The sequence below is a fragment of the Pogoniulus pusillus genome, chromosome 2, assembly GCF_015220805.1.
Source record: "Pogoniulus pusillus isolate bPogPus1 chromosome 2, bPogPus1.pri, whole genome shotgun sequence".
Classification (NCBI taxonomy): Eukaryota; Metazoa; Chordata; class Aves; order Piciformes; family Lybiidae; genus Pogoniulus; species Pogoniulus pusillus.
In genome coordinates, this window is record NC_087265.1 from 39,639,004 (window position 1) to 39,660,079 (window position 21,076).

General features: G+C 37.0%; 1 protein-coding gene across 1 annotated transcript in view; it reads left to right on the forward strand.

Annotated features, from left to right (window-relative positions):
* The window catches only part of TTN (titin), a 251,282-nt gene that overhangs the window by 132,459 nt on the left and 97,747 nt on the right, over positions 1–21,076 (forward strand). Inside the window, 25 exon segments of the mRNA XM_064166084.1 lie at positions 99–293; positions 523–621; positions 2,320–2,403; positions 3,566–3,637; positions 4,535–4,615; positions 5,930–6,034; positions 6,982–7,035; positions 7,264–7,347; positions 11,292–11,356; positions 11,429–11,819; positions 12,027–12,302; positions 12,527–12,802; positions 12,951–13,090; positions 13,565–13,691; positions 13,775–14,038; positions 14,148–14,414; positions 14,542–14,805; positions 15,335–15,474; positions 15,602–15,728; positions 15,846–16,112; positions 16,212–16,478; positions 17,461–17,727; positions 17,829–17,968; positions 19,311–19,437; positions 20,184–20,326. Of these exon segments, the coding sequence (XP_064022154.1) occupies positions 99–293; positions 523–621; positions 2,320–2,403; positions 3,566–3,637; positions 4,535–4,615; positions 5,930–6,034; positions 6,982–7,035; positions 7,264–7,347; positions 11,292–11,356; positions 11,429–11,819; positions 12,027–12,302; positions 12,527–12,802; positions 12,951–13,090; positions 13,565–13,691; positions 13,775–14,038; positions 14,148–14,414; positions 14,542–14,805; positions 15,335–15,474; positions 15,602–15,728; positions 15,846–16,112; positions 16,212–16,478; positions 17,461–17,727; positions 17,829–17,968; positions 19,311–19,437; positions 20,184–20,326 (4,322 nt within the window).

Sequence of the window (21,076 nt, forward strand, 5' to 3'; positions counted from 1 at the left end):
TCTTCCGTGGGGAGGGTGACAGCAGCATTTGCTCGTGTTGTGTCTGCTTGTGCCTGACTTTCAGATTGGTCAATTAAAATGAACTAATATCTTTAAAGTGTTTGAAGTGCCTGAGAAGGAAGAACCAGAAGAGGAAGTGCCAGTGATCATTCCCCCAAAGCCTGTGTCAGTGCCTAAGAAACCTGTCCCTGTAATAAAGAAACCTGTGACTGTGCCCAAGAAGCCAGAGCCTGAGCCAAAAATACCAGAGCCTCTGCCTGTCCTTAAAAGACCTAAAATTCCTTCAGTTAAAGGTATATATAGAGGTGAAAGAACCTCTCCTTTTCTCTCTTCTCTGTATACCTTGTCCCTTGTTTCACTGATGTATGCAGTGCCTAAGTATCTCAGTGAATAACCTGTCATTTAAAGGTTTCCTATTTGAGTTTTGAATCTGATAACTCTTTTTAGTCATCACACTTTTCACTAGTGTACATATCTGTATCTCTGTGTTCACAAAATGAAAATGTACTAATATCTTTAAAGCACCTGAAGTACCAGTGAAAGCTGTTCCAGAAGAGAAAGTGCCTCTTACAACACCTAAAAAGCCAGAATTTAAAAGACCAGAGACTTCTCCAACCAAAGGTATATACTACTAACAAGCATCTCCTGGGAAGAAATATCTTCTTCTTTTTTTCTCTTGTCTTATGTATAAATGTGTCAGTTGTATGTAGACTACCTTGGGAAATACTCTTTGGAGTGCAGTCTTTCTAGATTGAGTCCACTGCTAGTTGCTGTTATTCTGTGTGTGTGTGTGTGAGAGAGCTAGGTGTCTTTAAGTTATGTTTTATATGTGTATTTATACGTGCAAATAAACAATACTAATATTTTCTTTAAGTGCCTGAGGTGCCCAGGAAACCTGTCCCAGAGGAGAAAGTACCTGATGCTGTTCCTAAAATACCTGAACCACTACCAAGTGAAGGTACATGCCATAATAGCTGTGACTATAAGGACAATACTTGGTCCTGTTCTTACAAAACATAAGTGTTCAAATCTATGTTGTCCTTTTCTCCCCACTGTAATGTTGGTAATTTTTTTTTACTTCATAGAATCAGTCAGGGTTGGAGGGCACCACAAGAATCATCTACTTCCAGCCCCTCTGCCATGGGCAGGGACACCTCACACTAGATCAGGCTGGCCACAGCCTCATTCAGTCTGGCTTTAAACATGTCCAGGGATGGGGCTTCCATCACGTCCCTGGGCAACCCCTTCCAGGTCTCACCACTCTCATGGTGAAGAACTTCCTAACATCCAGTCTGAATCTACCCATCTCTATCTTCTCTCCATTGCCCCCAGTCCTGTTGCTACCTGATAGCCAAAAAAGTCCCTCCCCAGCTTTCTTGTAGGCCCCCTTCAGACACTAAAAGGCCACAATAAGGTCCTCTTGGAGCCTTCTCCTCTCCAAACTGCAGACTGCTGTGTGCTGTTTCTTAGTTACGTTCACTTGGATAACAGACATGGTATTAATACTCACTAGGACTCACTTGAAGAATAGTTTCTCTGCCATACTAGGTCATATGGACTGGATGAGGCACTTAGTACCATGGTCTAGTTGATTGGCTAGGGCTGGGTGCTAGGTTGGGCTGGATGATCTTGGAGGTCTCTTCCGATCTGGTTGATTCTATGACTCTATGATATCTTCTGAAAAAGAGCTAGCAAGGGCCTCTCAGTGACAGTGAGAAGCAGGTGATACCTTCCCTAAGACTTCCCCATATCCCTGCTTTGTTTCCAGCATAGCTGTCAATTCCGGCTGTGCTCCTGCCAAACTCAGCTTCCCTTGCAAGGAGACCAGCACACTATATATGTTTCTTGTATCTATTCCTATGTTTTCATATTTGGCATCACTTTAAATAACATAGTCCTACACAGGCTATTCCTAACACAGTTTCCTCACAAAGATCTTTTTTAGTATCCTAATAATTTCCCACTCAATTTGAGTCTCTCAAAACCTAATATTCACATTGGTGTTACAATCCTATGTTAATTGAGAGCATTTAAGATATTTTCTTTTCCATTCCAATGACTCATCCACAAATTAGTGCTTATTTTATATTGTATACATAAAAGAAATCACACACAACTGTGATTCATTCTTACTTACAAATAAAGTGTTTTTTAAAAGCATGCATTAACTGCAATGGTAACAGATAGTGTTTATTTATCCTAACATGTATTTGTCTCTGTTTATTGGAGCAGTGTTTGTTTTAGTCATATCTACATAACTGTTTATCTGAAATGATCTTATCATTGGAAACTCACACTAGTTCTCCAAATTCTTTAAAGAATATGAAATCATAGAGGAGACTGAACTCAAAGAAGTGGAAGAAATTACAACTGTAGAAGTAGAAGAAGTTTTACCAGCTAAAGGTATAACAAAACACCTACCTAGAGGCTGCTGGGCGCCTTTCTTTCATTACTGTTCAGACTTTTTCTTCCTGTCTTGCTCTTCATACATCTACCTGTATGTTGTAGGTCTCTGTGTACTTCTGTTACTACATTTTAGAAATTAATTCTAAGTGCAACATCCTGATTATTTTGAATGCTTTTAATTTGTTTCTTGTCAGTGAAAGTCTTCCCATTGTATGGTTTCCCAGTTTTGTTCTCATGTTACTAACATGCTTTTTTAAAGTCTGCTTGGGATATTTGTATTGTGCACATGTCACAAAGCAAAAGCCAAAGGTTCATTCCTAATCATTTAATTCATTGAGATTTTTCCCACTGGCTTCATTGGAAATGGGAAATTGCCATATTTACATTTGTACATTACTCTTCAGTAACTACTGTGGCAGCAACCTTATACTAAATCTACCTAATGTTATTTAAAGCACCAGAACCTGAAAAGAAGATCCCTGAAAAGAGAAAACCATTACCTGCTGCACCAACAGAAGACATTAAGTTGGCAAAAGAACTACTTAAAGGTATAATCATCTGAAGCCACAATTAACAGCAGGAACTCAAACATATAATCCTCTTGAATTATACTGATGAATCTTGACAAGCATGCTTTTAAACATATGTTTTGGATCTCTTTTTTTTTCCTTGGTTTTTTTTTTCTTGGTTTTTTTTTTCTTTCCCCTCCTCCCCCAGTCTACTCTCATTCTAATGGTACAACTTAGTAATGCTCAATCTCTTATGATTTTTTTTACCAGCATTATGCCAGAGCAGTTTATATGGGTTCTTTTCAATATTTATAGAAAAAAATCCATTTATTAATATAACTCTTAACCAAGTTAACAAAACCTTCTGTCCTTAACATAATTCTTCTGTCTTTAACATGTTCATAAGTATGAAAAGAATCTCCAGCAATGGTTTGCTGGTGTTGCTATCTGAACATGAGTTTCACAATAACTCTCCTTCCTACAGATCATCTAACTTCTTCTAAACAGTTAATCAGCCACAATCTTAGCTTCCTGGCTCTTGTCTTTTTATTATGCAAACGGTATTGATCAGTTGTCTGGATTTCTTTGAAAGTTCTTTTCTCTTTTGAATCTAATGGCATGTTGTAAAATTAAAATAATTTTCCTTAAAGCTCACGATAGGAAGAAAGTTGTGACTGCAAAACCTGGTGAGCCTCCGAAACTGGAACCTCCACCTGCTAAAGGTACCTAATACAAAACCTTACTGAAAGCAAGCCTCTTGTGAGCCTGAAGGTGTAGTTCTTTGGTACCTCCTTCTTCTTTAATTTGCTCAGAAATATTTTTTTAAAAGCTGTTTGTGTTAGGTTATTCTTACCAGTAGACTTCAGTCTTGGATGTATATGTTCACGTTATCTTCATCTCTGCTTTATATCTTTTGCATTTCATGATGGGAGATTAATCACAGAAGAGTGAAAGAGTTTTTATGTTTTGTTCCCTGTGCAGAAGCTCACCTTAGTTCTCTGCTTAGGAAGACATCAAAAAATAATATTCTGTTTATATATATATAGCATTGCTCAAACAGATTTTTGTTAACCTGAAATGCAACTTGCTTTTGTAAGAGTTAATTTTCCAGAGGTGGAGATAAATAATTGATCAAGCCAGCCACTTTACAAGTACTTCCTTACATTTTTCATATTTACTGCAGCTTAAGACAAGTTAAGCAGCGAATGCCTCTTTTTAATGCAGTTCTAAGTTTAGAAATTAAGATGACTGGATTTTAATGAACACCACAAATAGACAGTTCAGATAAACATAAGCCTGTAATGAAAGAGAAAAAGGCAATAAAAGAATCACTGTAGCTCTCTTTGGATATGTAACATTTATAGTTTTGTTAACCATACTTTTCTTCTGGTGATTTGCATGAAAATTTTCTCTTGTGCATAAGCCTAGAAGAAAACAGCACACAAATAATGTAAGAGAAGTAGTAAAACTCTTTACTTTAATCTCAGTAGTTTTACATTTGCTTTTGGTATTCTGTAATGGACTAGCACTTGGTTTGTGTGTTTGAAATGGCTAGCTTTTGGCTAGATCTTCCTACAGTTATGAACCTATAATGAAATCTGTAATAATATTCTTTTAAGTGCCTGGACTTGTAAAGAAACCTCGCAGAGTAATTCCTGAAGTTACTCCTCCACCAAAAGAAGAAGTTGTTTTGAAAAAAGGTATAGTACCTTGGCCCTGTTTTAAAAAGCCCAGTGTATTAGCAGTGTCCAGTATATACCCATAACTAGCATTGTTTTAAGTGTGTCATACAGAAAAATACACTAACAAAGTACTACTTGATGTATATTTCTTGGAGGAAGTGTTTATAGTTGCAGGGATGAAGTAGGGTATCCTGAAAATGTGTCATATCCAAAGGATCTGTGATAAAAACAGAGCAGAACACTTAAACTCTAGTTCCCTGTAATTCTCTTCAGCTTTCCTAGTTTCTGTAAAGTCTGTACTAGAGCTGACAGTTTTACACTATTTTCAGCTTCCAGATGTCTAAATACTTTCTACTGACAGTATCAGTGTTACTAAAGTTGTGTATGTGGCATCTGCATTCTAATTCACAGCTTTCTTGAATGTAATGCACAGGTTTCAGAACCCCATGGCAGCATTGTACTATATTGTCCAATAGGACATCAGTCCCTTTCCCTGCAAAGTTTGAAGCCTTCTGAATCACCTCATGCTCAATTATTGCTTAGAAGAAGAAAGCCCTAATGCAAATTCTCTTCAAAATACCAGAACAGGCTGGTTTATACCTATGTAGCTTGCAGCTGCCCTTCAATATACTAAATACATATATTAAATACAGAAAATATACTAAAATACAGCTATTCCATTGTTCAGAGAACAGTTTTGTTAGATATCTGACAGTACAAGAATAATTTAAACAAATAAAATTAAAACCAGACATTATACAAATTGAAACTCTCCAAATACAACACTTGATGCCTCAGCCTTGGTCTCTCATTGGCGTCTGTAGGAATTTAGTCCTTAATCCTGCATTTTGTCCCTGAGAACCATCTGCAACTGCACTTATTAATGACTAATTATGTATAACAAGCCAACATTTAAATATAGTAATAAATATATGATAAGACACTGTAAGAAATTTCACTATCTGCAACTGCACTTATTAATGACTAATTATGTATAACAAGCCAATATTTAAATAAAGTAATAAATATATGATAAGACACTGCAAGAAATTTCTCTCTATCATAGACAGTTAACACTGACATCTTTGCTCTCAGATGGGCGGCTCTTAATAAAAGCTTTTTTGCTCTAGTTCCTTTTGAATTATAAAGTGCTTTCAGAGTACTGTCTTGAAAAGTTACACAAAAGCTTCAACTCTATCTTCTACATTCCAGTTTTTTCATGATTGTCAATATAAGTTTTAATCTTTTGTCATGTTCTATCTTACTCTTTTGTCATGTTCTGTCTTACTCTTTACCTGCGGTTTATAAACTGAAATTCCTTTTCTTTTAAAGTTCTTAAAAAGCGATCAGAAGAGGAAGAACCTAAACCAGAAAAAGAACCTAAACCAGAAGTTAAACCTGTGCCTACACCAGTAGAAAAAATTAAGAAACCTGAAGGTACTAGACTACATTCACATGTATTTGGTAAAGCATAATTAAAAACAACAACAACAAAAATCTTACTTGTAAGTAATGTTCACTGAAATTCCAGCATCAAAGTGAAATTTTAACTGTGTAATTTAACGCTTTGATGAAAGTACAATCAAATTTGACATCCTTATTTGGGTCTGAATTCTGTATTCTGGAGTTGTTCCTCAGTCTTCATTGTATCTAGAAACTATCTTTACAACGATTGATTAAAAGATGGCTGCAGTGAAGCAGTTAAGATGAGCCCTCTTTTAGCTGACATTTTGCAAGTATTTGTCCTTTAGTTCACTTAGGCTTTCCAATTAATTCAAATCTCACTCTTAAAATTGCATGTTTGTAAACCTTATGAACATCTAAAACTGCTTGTATCTAGAAATAATCAAAACTTTTAAAATACATGGGAGATAATTGAGTGGGGGGTTATGTTGATTCAATATATCTCACAAATAAAATATATATATATTTTAAAGTCCCAGAATTTCCTAAGAAGAAAACTGAGATACCTGCCATAAAAAAAGAGGAGAAACATGTGCCAGAGCTGCCAAAAGGTACAGACTAATGGTGTTCCTTTTCTTTATTGCAGCAACTAAATTGCTGGATATCATGCTAGATTAATCAAATGCTTTATTGTTGTCCAGTCTGTCCATCATTATTGTCATGATTAACCACTTTGCATTCTTCTGGATTTCTTGTTCTCTGTAATTCTTCAGTGCTTGAAAAATTCATCAGTTTTTCAATCATTCTTGCTTTACAAGAGTTCATCTCAAGTTAATTTCTTGCTTTCTGGATGAATAAAATATAAAAATATTTAGCCATTCTGTCTTTGATTAACTCTCTTTGCACTGTTGCTTCTAACTTGAAATATTACAAAAACCTGTAAATTAACCTATTTGTAACTGTTGTGTTTGTAATGCTAGAACCTAAGCAAGCAGTTATCCCAGTTCCTGAGCCTGAACCTAAACCTGCAGTAGGTAAGAATTCTTTAGTCTTGAGTACCACTGCAAGCTTTTCTTGTGTGTCTACTGTTTTCCATTCAGAGATTTTTTTTTTTCTAAAAGGACATGAAAGAAATGTATTCAGTATTACTAAGACTGGAACTTTCATACGATCTACAGAATATTATAAAGAACATTGTGCTTGAACCAAAATTTATTACTAAAACAAATACCTGAGAATTTTTTTGTGTTTAATCCCTACAGCTTTAAAATCTCCAAAACCAACAGCAGAACCAGCAGCAGCTGTTACCACTCCAGTGACAACCCCAGTGGTTGGAAAGAAAGCAGGTATTTATGTTTATTCCATTGTATTTATAGGGAGTTTCTCTCTGAGATACCTAAATTCCTTCCAGATAAAGACAAGGAAGATCTGTACTGCCATATAATTTATTTGTTACAGGAAGATTTTAAGTCCTCTTCAGGGGTCTTGTTATTCAAGATTCTGTCACCTAATCTAAAAACCAAATGTCTCTCACCTACAGTAGAGATAAATGTGTGGTCTTGTTTCTGAATGGTGATGTGTGTCTTTTTATTCATTGTTGTGATGTAAAAATTTCTGTATTCTTTTAATTCGTTGATGTTGTTTATGTCCTGTTGTATGTCTTGTCAACTGTACCTCGTAGTATCTGTACAACAAAAGAGAGGTTGCTCGTTTCTAAACAATTATCATCTTGTTTGGCTTTTTTTTGCTTTTAATTTGCCATTGAAGGCCTGAGAAAAAAGTGACAGTGGTGTTGAAATAGAGTATTGCCACTTTCATTTATTACATTAAGGCCCTTCCATGAAAAAAAATAACTGCAACTAGACCACTATGTCTGAAGCACTCTGAACCTCTGGTCCATCAGTAGAGCTGCTGTACAGCTTTTATACCTGCTGTTCAAACGGCTTCATCTTACAATAAAACACAGGTCTTGGGCCCATGAAAAGCCTAAATGTGATTGTCTCTTGACCATTGATTTGGTGATGTATCCAGGCCTGCAGTGGCATAACTAACTGATTTTGTATAGATGGCCAGATACACCTTAGAAATCTGTCGTCTGCTACTTTCAACCTGGATTGGATTTAAATCAGCTGACTAGTGGGACAGTGCTCTGTACCAAACACAGTGGTGTGCTTAGGTCTTCTGTAGTGTTTGTGTGTGCCATTGTTATCTGTCTTTTGTTTTGTGATTGTGTTGTAAGTTTTATGCTGTGCAGGAGAAAAGTGTTCTATGTTCATTTTATTGCAGGCATAGCTGGGAATTTTGTCTTAAAATATATTGTTCCTCATTCTTATTCTTATGGATTTTAACTCTCTAAATTACCTGTGAAACCTTTGTAGCTGCAGAAAAGCCCGATGCACCAACTGTACTAAAACATAGAGATAAAATTTCCCCAGTGGAAGAAGAGAAGCCTGAGTCAATTAAATTAAAGAAGATTTCGGTTGAGGAACACTTGAATATAAAAGAGAGAGTAAGCCCTAAGGATATAGTGCTGGACACTCAAACAGTAAAGCCACTTGAGTTTAAAATATCACTGGAAACAGCTGATGGAATACTGAAGCCAGAGGAAGATGAGCAGGAGAAAGAAGTTCTTAAGTATTTTATCCTGGCTTCTGATGAAGAGGAGCCAGAAATGACATCTATAGTTTCAAGAAAACCCCCCATTAAAGGTGAGAAAATAGATGTTGCAATAGATGACATTCTTTATGAAAAAAATGAACCACTGCTGCATGAGGAGGAATTGAAACTAAATTCTACGATATCTGAACACATGGAAAAAGATTCTGGAGAAGAAAAGGGGGGTGAAATTACATTGGCTGTTTGTAGGGAAGGTGCTCCAGAGAAAGTCTCTGACAATTTTAGTGTTCTTCACGAAGGAGAGATTCCTGTGCATGAAAAGGAGGAGGAGACTGAATCAATCTGTGTACCTAAACATACACCCAGAGAGCCATATGAGCCCAGGGACCAGAAAAGACTTCTAGGAAAAGAGAGAAAATCAAAAATCCATTTGCAAAATGAAGAATATTCCAAGAATAAAAAGTCATTTGAAAAGGATATCACAGGGGCAGAAATAGCTGAAACTCCTCTGCTTAAAAGTCAAAAACAAACAGGAGGATTTACTCTAGAGAAATCTGAAGTTGTTTTTGGAGAATCTGCCAATGAACATGGCACAGGAAATAAAACTCAGTGGATGAAGAAATCTGGTACCACAGTAGCTGAAATTTCTATAGATAATGCTCTTATTAAGGAAGCAAAGAAAATGGAAGTTATTCAAGACTATGACAAAGATGAGAATATGGACTTGACATCAGCAGATCTACATCCCACAGACCTGTCTGGGGAACCTGAACCACTATTGACAAAAGATGTTGACTTAAAACCCCCTGCTGAAGATGAGATTCCCAGAGAAAAGCCTTATGTAACCATTAAACCATCTGTTCTTAAGTCAGAAGTAGTGGAAGAAAAGAAAGCAAGAGAAAAATATCCTGCAAAGGAAGGAGAACTTCATTATAAGGATAGTTCAGAACATTTGTTGACTGAGGAAGCACTCATAAATGATAAAAAAACAGGCAAAAAGATTACACCAAAGAAGGGAGAGAAAACTACCTTTAGCACCCACTTGAAAAATGACAATATTCAGCAGTCAAACACTCTTGAAAAGCTGCCTGTCAGAAAAGAAATCGATACAATGATTACAGCAGAAGGAAAGGAAGGTAACTATTTTACAGGAGAACAAGAAAACAGGGTCAAAGATAAAAACGCTGAGAGATATGAGTCAATAAAAATTCCTTTTCAGCCACCAGAAAGACAAGATAAAAAACAGTGTCAGGAGGTTCGTACCATTCAGGATGAACATAAAGAAATTCCAGCTTTCAAAAGCAGCAAATATAAAACTGAAGAAAAGAAACCCTCTATGTCTGTGGAAGAAATAAAGCTTTCAGGAAAAGAGCAGCCTGTGACAGAAAGTACACCAGATGAAAAAACCTCAGCTAAACGTGGCACTGGAAAAAGCACACCTGTAACCATAGAAAAAGCCAAAGGAAAGCTTTCAGACAAAGCACCACCAAGCAAAGGAATCACTGGAAATGAAGAAGTTACTTACTCCTCCAGCATAGGTAAGATAATAACTCCCAAGAAATCAGAAGGAGATAAAGAACAGCGGAAATCAGAATTTGCTCACATGGCTGAGCAGGTCAGTAGATTTTCAGATGAGAACAGGAATTTGGATGCACCTGGAGAATCATGTGAAGTTCGGGATGTTCCTGCGAAGCCTCATGCAAAGCGAGGTGAGGAAGACTGCAGGCAAATTCTTCTACGAAGTGCTTGTACTATTTGCTTCAGGACAACACCATTTGCCATTGTGATGTTCAGTTTGGTTCTTTAACATCATTCGCATTTCCATATAGTCTGTCACTTGGCTGTATTGACATTCAGTCACTCTGGACATGTTTGTGTTATGTGTCTGTACATACATCTGTGTGATCACTGTTGTCGTTGTTTTAGTCTTACATTTTCCCAAGACTGCATAAACCCTGCTGTGTTCCATTATCTTCTGAGAAAAACTCACTTTTTTTTCTAGTATTCATTTTCCATCCTCCACAATAAAATCTGTCCTTAATTTCATTTATATCATTCTCCTGTTAAAAGTATCTTTTAAATTTCCGTCCCCCCCCCCAGAAATAAATAATGCTGCATAACATGGGACTTTCACAAGTCTGAGATGGTTCATCACAAGTTGCGCAGCAACTTGTGAGAGCATCACATTGTCATGAAACATATTTAATTTACACAACTTATATTTTTGTTGTCTTCATTAGTAAAAGTGTGTGCTTTTTCTTTAAAAAACCCAAACCCATATAGTTTGTAGTGGATACTTAAGTTATTTTAGTTGACAGCTGCAGAGTCTTCAAGGGCCTAATTGTGAATAAAGTGTCAGGAAGTGTCAGAATTTTACAAAATAATGGGTAAGAGAAAAATCAGAGAAAGTAGGAGCTCCTCAGCTTCCTTTCAGTCCTTGTTGCTCAATATATCTTTCCCATCCTTCAAAATATTGAACTTACCATTGAGGCATAGATGGCACACATTGAATATGTGTGTGTATATAAACATATATATATGTATGTTTATATTTTCCTTCCCTTGTATGTGTGTCTAACTAAAGGAAGAGAAAAACTGATTTGTAAAAGAAATATTTGTCTTCATTTTAGCATGTATGTTTGCATTACTTAATAATATTGCCATTCTACTTCAGAGGCAAGACCATCAAAGGAAGAAACTCCGAAGGGTATCAGTCCAATCAAAGGTAAGATACTAAAAGTCAATACCTAGATGCAAAAAGTGAGAAACCCAGATCAGTTTATTAATTTCTTCATCTGAATTACAGCCAAGAAGACACCTTCACCAGCAGATGCAGAAAGAAGGAAACTCAGGCCAGGCAGTGGTGGTGAAAAACCTCCTGAAGAGCCTCCGTTCACTTACCAACTCAAGGCTGTACCACTGAAGTTTGTCAAGGAGATGAAAGACATAGTGTTAACAGAAGCTGAATCTGTCGGATCTTCTGCAATCTTTGAAGTCCTTATTTCACCATCCACTGCAATTACCAGCTGGATGAAAGATGGAAGTAACATCCGAGAGAGCCCAAAACACAAGTTTATTGCTGATGGCAAAGATAGGAAGCTGCATATTATTGATGTCCAGCTGTCAGATGCCGGTGAATATACTTGTGTATTACGACTGGGGAACAAAGAGAAGACCTCTACAGCCAAACTCATTGTTGAAGGTATTCCTTGTTTCAAGTTTATCACTAACTCAAAAGTTAGCTGCTGCTCAAGCTAAAAGTACTGTTACTTTGTGAATTTACAGCAGTTGGTAGAGGCATCCTTTTGCTTCCCTCAACCACTGCAAATATTTATTTAATATATAGGACATTTCTGCATCTCACACCTTCTGTATCTAAATGAGACAAACCCAAATGTGTTTCCCACAGAACTCCCAGTGAAGTTTGTGAAAACTCTTGAAGAAGAAACGACTGTGATTAAAGGCCAGCCACTGTACTTGACATGTGAGCTTAATAAAGAAAGAAACGTGGTCTGGAGGAAGGATGGGAAGATCATCAAAAGCAAGGCTGGCAAATTTGCTCTGGGCATTATTGGTTTGTCACATTCCCTTACGATCACTGATTCAGATGATGCCGATACTGGCACTTACACAGTTACCGTGGAAGACTCTGAGTTGTCATGTTCATCTTGTGTTAAAGTAGTAGGTAAGCAATCAAAATCATGCTCTTCTTTGGAGATCTGGGCTTTTTTAAAATTAAGAAAGCTTTTCCACATAGAATGACTATATAAATCAGCATGTACATTTTTTACATCTATTAAAAGCCTGCTTTAACAAGAAAAACATGTTCTATTTATTCTATTAAGGACCTATCTGCTTATAAAATAAAATCCACTAAGCTTTATTTTTTTGTATCTCTTTGTTGTGCAGAAATTATTAGAGACTGGTTAGTAAAACCCATAAGAGATCAGCACGTGAAACCAAAAGGAACAGCTACTTTCTCCTGTGATATTGTCAAGGATACACCAAACATTAAATGGTTTAAAGGAGATGAAGAAATCCCTGCTGAACCAACTGATAAAACAGAAATCTTGAAAGAAGGAAATAAAATTTTCCTGAAAATCAAGAATGCTGGCCCTGCTGATGTTGGGGAATATTCAGTGGAAGTTGAGGGTCGCAGATACCCAGCTAAACTGACCCTTGGTGGTAAGGAAGCTTTTATTTGTGTTATATTGAATGAGATAATAGGCCAATGTTCAAAACCCTCTAAGCAAACAAAAAAGGTACCCTGAATTACCATAAAGCTCTATCATAACTTGACCTAATTATAGATATGTTTATTTGTGCATTCTAGAACGTGAAGTTCAACTTCTGAAGCCATTAGAGGATGTTACCATTTATGAGAAAGAAACAGCAAACTTTGATACAGAAATATCTGAGGATGATATTCCTGGTGAATGGAAGCTGAAAGGAGAAATCCTGAGACCTTCACCTGTAAGCATCCTTGAATTTTACAACAGTTTATTGAACTTACAAGTGGTGGCCATGTTCCCTAGACTCTTTATGACAAGATCTTTGTGGTTTGTCATTGCCACTGAGGCTAGAACATAGAAAGGCTGAACATTATGGTGACTGAAAAACACCGGTTCTCTAAATAAGAATTATATTCTATAAAAGCTAAGTTTTGAAGGGCTTTATTTTTTCCAAGGATTACAGCACATTATTCAGACAATAATAAAAATATCCTACATACATTGCTAGGAATGATGCTGGCATTTAAAATAAGTGTTGAATGCTGAAGAAACAGACTCTATTTTTCTCATTGTGCTGACTTTCCTTGAAAAGCCATTCCAACCTTCCTGACTGACTCTTTACTACATAGAAAATTATTATAGAATCTCTTTACCAAAAGTACCTAGAAGTAAGGCACTGGCACTGTATTTACCAAAGTCTATAATCTCTCTGTAGACATGTGAAATCAAAGCTGAAGGAGGAAAACGCTTCCTAACCTTGCACAAAGTCAAGTTAGAGCAAGCTGGAGAAGTCCTTTACCAGGCACTTAATGCAGTCACTACAGCTATCCTGACAGTGAAAGGTACAGTACACCACGACATGTGATAGCAGCTTAAACAGAGCTCACACAGAGCACACAACTGATGTGTCCTGTTTTGCTTCCAGAAATTGAACTAGACTTTGCTGTGCCCCTAAAAGATGTTACTGTCCCTGAGAAGCGCCAAGCAAGGTTTGAATGTGTCCTTACTAGAGAAGCTAATGTTATATGGTCTAAGGGCACTGATATACTCAAAATTGGAGAAAAATTTGACATCATTGCAGATGGGAAGAAGCATATTCTTGTAATCAATGATTCTCAATTTGATGATGAAGGAGAATACACTGCTGAAGTTGATGGCAAGAAGAGCACGGCAAGACTGTTTGTGGAAGGCAAGTATCTTCTTATGAAAAAAGAAAACACACACCAGAAATGCTCGGAGAATGTATCTTTACAAACCTTTAAAGCTTTTTCTGATGGCCTTATGTGTCTGCATTACAGGTGTGAGGCTGAAGTTCATTTCACCTCTGCAGGATCAAACAGTGAAAGAAGGGGAAACAGCTCATTTTCAGTTTGAGCTTTCCCATGAAGACATGCCAGTGAAATGGTACAAAAATGACAAGAGACTCCATACAAGCAGGACAGTTTTTATTACTTCAGAAGGCAAAGTTCATAAACTAGAAATGAGAGAAGTAACACTTGATGATATCTCTGAAATAAAGGCTGTAGTCAAGGACTTGAACACACAAGCAAACCTCAAAGTCTTAGGTAATTTATTTAAAATGTTATATAATACATATAAACTATGTTTATAGGTAGAAAGTGACAAAATATTGACGTTTTAGCAAATTTTTGTTGCAAATTTACTGTTTCACATCCACTGTGCTTTTTGTAGAGGCCGATCCTTATTTCACTGTGAAATTACAAGACTACAGTGCTGTGGAAAAAGATGATATTACCATGGAATGCGAACTTAGCAAAGATGTGCCAGTAAAATGGTACAAAGATGGTGAAGAACTAATAGCTTCCAACAGAATTTCCATAAAAACGGATGGCTTACGCCGCATCCTGAAGATCAAGAAGGCAGCAGAGAGTGATAAGGGTGTTTATGAGTGCGACTGTGGAACAGACAAGACAAGTGCTAATATCAGCGTTGAATGTAAGTTATGATGTTCTGGTTAAGGCAAAGTACTAGAACCTTTGTAAAATGGTGTAGACGTTATCTAAAGCACAACACAAAAAATTGTACTATTAGAAAACATGCTGCTATGATGAAGAGCTGAAATGCCTAGATTTACAGTCATTAAGAGTATTTGTAAGAGACAATATATCTTACAATATATAAAAGGCTGTCATAAAAACAGTGATGATCAATTTTCCTCTATGTCCATTTATAGGAAAGAAAACAAACAGTTGATTGAATTCACTGTAACAAGTATTTGGGTTAATTATAATGAAAATATTCCTAATAAAAATAATTTCAGATACATTACAGAAGGTAGTTTTTGACTGCTCAAACTTGCATCTTGTTAAAAAGAGGTTAGATAAACTTTAATTAGCAGTAGCATTTGAAGTCCCTCCCTAAAGAAGGGACTCCCTAAAGAGGGAGTTGAGCTTTTCTGGGACTTGAGCTTTTTTCCAGTATTACATTTCCACAGTATTGACTGAGTGATTCTTTTAAATTTTAGCTCGCTTAATTAAAGTGGAGCGCCCACTGTATGGAGTGGAAGTATTTGTTGGTGAAACAGCACGTTTTGAAATTGAAATTTCTGAGCCAGATGTCCATCCTGTATGGAAGCTAAAGGGAGAAACCCTAACACCTTCACCCGTAAGGCCGTTTCTTTCTTTATAGACCATAATTTACAGTAGAAAAAACATCTTTAATAATAATCTCCATAGAGTTCTTTCTTATAATATTCTTAATGGGTGGGTGGGGTGTGTTTCCTTATTACCAGGACTGTGAAATCATTGAAGATGGGAAGAAGCATGTTCTCATTCTTCATAACTGCAATCTTGATATGACTGGAGAAGTGTCTTTCCAAGCTGCTAATGCTAAAAGTGCTGCTAATCTGAAAGTCAAAGGTACAGTCTGCACTTTGCCAACATTTCCCTGTGTATCTCGGCATTAAAACAACTCTAGCAGCACAAAGGTCTATGTGGACATATTACTGAACTTAGAGTGTTCTTCATTGATTTCAGAATTACCTCTCATCTTTATCACGCCACTAAGCGATGTGAAAGTCTTTGAGAAGGATGAAGCCAAGTTTGAATGTGAGGTTTCCAGAGAACCAAAGTCTTGCCGTTGGTTGAAAGGAACACAAGAGATCACTTCAGATGAAAGATTTGAAATTATTTCAGATGGAACAAAGCATGCTTTGATTATCAAATCTGTTGCATTTGAGGATGAAGCTAAATATGTGTTTGAAGCTGAGGACAAGACAACAAGTGGCAAGCTTATTATTGAAGGTTTGTCTGACTTTGTCTTTCCTTCAAAGATTCGCACCATAGTCCTTGAATAGTTTTTATCACTAACGCTACTGTTCATGAAATCTTATGTTGTTATAGGTATCCGCCTGAAATTCATTACTCCTCTCAAGGATGTAACAAAAAAGGAGCGAGAAACTGCTGTGTTCACTGTGGAACTCTCCCATGAAAATATTCCTGTTGTCTGGTTCAAGAACGACCAACGACTGCATACCAGCAAAGTGGTTTCAATGACAGATGATGGCAAATTCCATACACTTACAATCAAAGATCTTACTATTGATGATACTTCTCAGATTAAAGTGGAATCTATGGACAAGTCTTCAGAAGCTAAGCTCACTGTTCTTGGTAAGAATACCCAAAGTAATATTCATTAAAAGAGTCTTATTAATGAAAACATTGATAAAAGTATCTTGGAGTTGGTTTCGGTTTGCTTTGGTGGAGGTCTTTTTTGTTTGGCCTAAATCTGCCTTATGGTTTTTTTTTTTTTTGACAGTTTTACAATTTGTTTTTCTTCTTTGGGTCTCCATTTCCTCATGAACAAAGGATAATTAAAATAACTTTAACATTTCATGCTACTTGCAATATTAACAACTAGATACTTAAAATTAACTATTAGGTAATTAACCAGTACTCTGAAATTCAAAACACCAAACAATGTTGCCAGTAATATTAGTAATATTATGATAGTAATATGTTTGGGTTTTTTTGTCTTAGATATTTGGATTGGGTTTTTTTGTTTTGTTTTGAGGGGATTTTTTGTTCACATCAGAATTGTGTAATATTCATAGACTCATAGAGTGGTTTGGGCTGGAATGCACTTCCAAAGTTCATCTAGTTCAAGCCTCTTTGCAGTAAGCAGGGGCATCCTCAGCTAGATCAGGTTGCCCAGAGCTCTGTTGAACCTCACCTTGAATATCTCCAGGAACAGGGCTTCAACTATCTCCCTGGTTAACCTGTTCCAGTGTTCCACTACCATCATGGTAAATAACTTATTCCTAACAACCAATCTAAATCTACACTTCTCTCATTTAAAACCATTGCCCCTTGTCCTATCACTACAGGCCTTCATAAACAGTCACCCTTCATCCTACTTGTAGGCCCTTTTCAAGTATTGGAAAGTCATTATTGTGTCACCCCAAAGCCTTCTCTTCTCCAGGCTGAACAACCCCAGCTCACTCAGCCTTTCCATAGTCATAAGGACTGTATTTAATCCTTCTTTCAGATCACGAACAAGAAATGTATATATGGTAAGAACTGTCTTCTCTGAAAGGGTAGAATTCCAAAATTAAACATATCTTACCTTTTTTTTTTTTTGTTGTTTTGGCAGAGGGAGACCCTTACTTCACTGGGAAGCTGCAAGATTACACTGCTGTAGAGAAAGATGAAGTAATATTACAATGTGAAATCAGCAAAGCAGATGCACCAGTGAAATGGCTGAAGGATGGCAAACCAATTACTGCATCAAAGAATGTTGTTATTAAGGCTGATGGTAAAAAGAGAATCCTTATCCTCAAGAAAGCTTTGAAGAATGACATTGGACAGTACACTTGTGACTGTGGTACTGATCAAACCTCTGCTAACCTCAATATTGAAGGTATGGCTATTTTACTATGCTGGTCTGTAGTAGAGAGATTTGCAGGGTTCTATTACAGGTTAGGGAATCAATCACTTTTCCTTGTTTTACTTTTCTTCCAGATCGGGAAATCGAGATTATACGCCCATTATACAGCGTGGAAGTGATTGAGACAGAGACTGCCCGGTTTGATATTGAAATCTCTGAGGAAGGCGTTCATGGTAACTGGAAGCTAAAGGGAGAACCCCTGACGGAGTCAGCTGTAAGCAAATATTTCAGGATGTTTCTTATGTGTGTCCCAGCAATTTGCAGGGATTTTGGATGTGAAAGAGAAAAAGGTAGTTGCAGAAACTAAGTAGAATTTCTTTTCTGCTTTCAATAAGGGCCACTACAAAAAAACACTGGGTTGGGTTGTTGTTTTTTTTCATTAATAATATTTTAAATGTAGTGTAAATGTAATCTAAAATATTAGATAAACTAAGCAATAAATGGGTTTACATAAATAAGCACATCCTGTATTGCTAGTCCCTAAAAAACACAGAATCGCAGGAACATCCAGGTTGGAAAAGACCCTCAGGGCCACCAAGTCCAACCTATAACCCTACTCTACCAGATTCACTTTAAAACATACCCCTAAGCACCACATTCAAAGGACTCTTAAAGGCATCCAGGGTTGGAGACTCAACCACCTCCTTGGGCAGGTCATTCCAGTGCCTGACCACTCTCTCTGTGAAAAACTTTTTCTCACTATCTAATCAAAACCTCCCCAATCTCGGCTTGAGGCCATTCCTCCTTGTTCTGTCTCCAACTACCTGCGTGAAGAGACCAGCAATAGGTTCTCCACTATGACACTTCAGGTAGTTGTAGACAGCAATGAGATCTCCCTCAATCAGGTATCCAAGGTGCAAAGACCTTGCAAAATTAATTTAAACAGAACGGCACTTAAAACTACACTTAAATTTTGGTCCGTCTACATTTAGCTTTGCTTTCTGAAGTATGTTTTCTTTAAATAGGCAGAGACCATATTTTCAAACTCTTTTCCATTATTATGACAGCTAAAACTGGTTTATAATGGTATAAGGCTTAGTGAAATACTCCTACTTCCTTGATGGAAGGATTTGTAAAATTAAGAAACAGTACGATCATGATTGGCATTAATTCAACAATTCTTTGTTGTGAGAGTACTGATGTGAATAATAAAAAAAATCTGGAAATTCCATGAAAATCAGTGTCTGAATTAGACAAAAAGACCCATGTCAAGGAAAATCTGCAGCACAAGCTTAGTAATTTCTAGTTCACTTAGGTCTCAGGCTGGCCTACATATAGATATGTTGGCTAGTCAAATATCATGTACCATTCAGCAACACACATGTGTTGCTTCTTGCTCTCTCTAAGAGGAAATAAACAGTACTAGGAAGAAACTTTGAAAGGGAAGACCTATGAATGGAAGTTTGTAAGGTTTGTTGCAAGTGGTGGTGAATCTCAGCATTGTGAATGGAGGAGGAGGTAACTGATGCATGGTATGAGGAGATGCAGGGGATATTGTAGGGAGAAGCACAAAAAAGGATACTAAAAAAAATTTGTTTAACTTCTCTTTATTGCAGGAATGTGAAATCAAGGAGGAAGGCAAGAAGCACTTCCTTACGCTGTACAATGTACGCTTAGATCAAGCTGGTGGTGTAGATTTCCAAGCAGCAAATGCCAAATCCGGAGCTCACCTTCGAGTGAAACGTAAGTGTCTTTTAAGCTGAAATTAATTAATTGAATGAAAACAAAGTACTCATTGCCTCTTCATATTGGATGGACAAATCTCTACTGCATTGAACCCACAGCAATTCTTTCCAGAGCAAAAACTGAAGGATTAACTACTCAAACTGTCTTGTTATTTTAGTTAAGGAATGTCTTATAGGGTTTTTTAGCTTGCATAAAGTTTATTCATATAGGAGAAGCAAAAATAAGATGGCCTTGAAGGTGGCTTCATGGTCTGGCATCATATGTTGTTATGAAATTGAAATATTACAAGCAAAGGCTTTACTGCATTAAAGTATCACGTTAACCTCAGAGGATGGGATTACAGTGATATATGGGGATAGGTTTAAGATATTGATGGACAGGGACAGACCACACAGTTGAAGACCACTTGCTTCCCACTCCAATCCTAGCCTTCACTATTTTGGAAAACACATGCCTTATCTCTCAAGAGGTATGCAAAGCTTGGCAGGGAGACAGATGCACTGTAACTTTCCTGCTGACCTTGTTCAATTTAAAGGAACAGGCTCTGCAAATAGGAAATTGTAGGTGACCAGCCCTCCCCCTAAAAGCCCAGGGAGGCCTCTTCTATTTAGGGAATTTGAAGAGCAGCATTGCGATGTCTGTCTCTCTTGAGGGAAGCCACCATGGAGATTAGTACGTAAGGGCAGCAGCTCTCTCTTGGGTAGAAGTGACTAATCTGAAAATTATGTCTTCTCCTTACCAAGCTCGAGTAATTGGCTTGCTGAGACCCCTCAAGGATGTAACAGTGACAGCTGGGGAATCAGCGACCTTTGATTGTGAACTCTCTTATGAGGGAATACCAGTAGAATGGTTCCTGAAAGGAAATAAGTTGGAGCCCAGCGATAAGGTAAGAAAACAACATTTTTTTTCCTCATGTTTCCTCTTCCTCCTTCTCTTGCAGTTTTCTTCCTCTTCCTTAATTCCTGTTTAATCTCTGCCAGTAGAAATAGAGTAGTGCTGCTGTGTCCTTTTTCCCCGCAGAAATTCCAATATTCTGAAATACTACAAGTATTTATTGCACAAAGGGAAAATAGAGATCCAAAATTACAACAGTAATTTTGTGCCTGATTCTGCTAGAGTCTCAGCAACAGGGATACTGGATGATTTTACGCTCAGGTTAATTGTAGTTAAAGTGAAAGAGTTTTGGAAGATGCTATCATTGAATGCTTTTTTTCTCCTGAATGCTGAATTGTAGCCCAGTTCTGCATATAAGGGGATTAAGAGGATTCACATTCCATTTCAGGCATTTGTTCTGGCTCTCCAGATAACTTTCTGCACAGATTTGCTTGTCAAGCACTTCTCACTAGCTATTTTTAACCCTTCATCAAGTGCTGGCTCTTAACTTTTGAGATCTGAGCAGCCTGGAATGCAGTCAGTTTAATATTCAAAGTTAATGTCAGGATAAATATATAAAGGAACATAAAATATAAATTAATATCACTGATTTTAAGACTTCTTTTTCACATGCTAAGGCTATGGGAAAGAATGTAAATAAAAATACAAATTGGAAACCTCGCATCAAGCAAATTTTTAAGGCATTACATGAACTAGCAAAGCTTCACAACCTGAGTAATGCTGCCAATGATATTTTGGCACA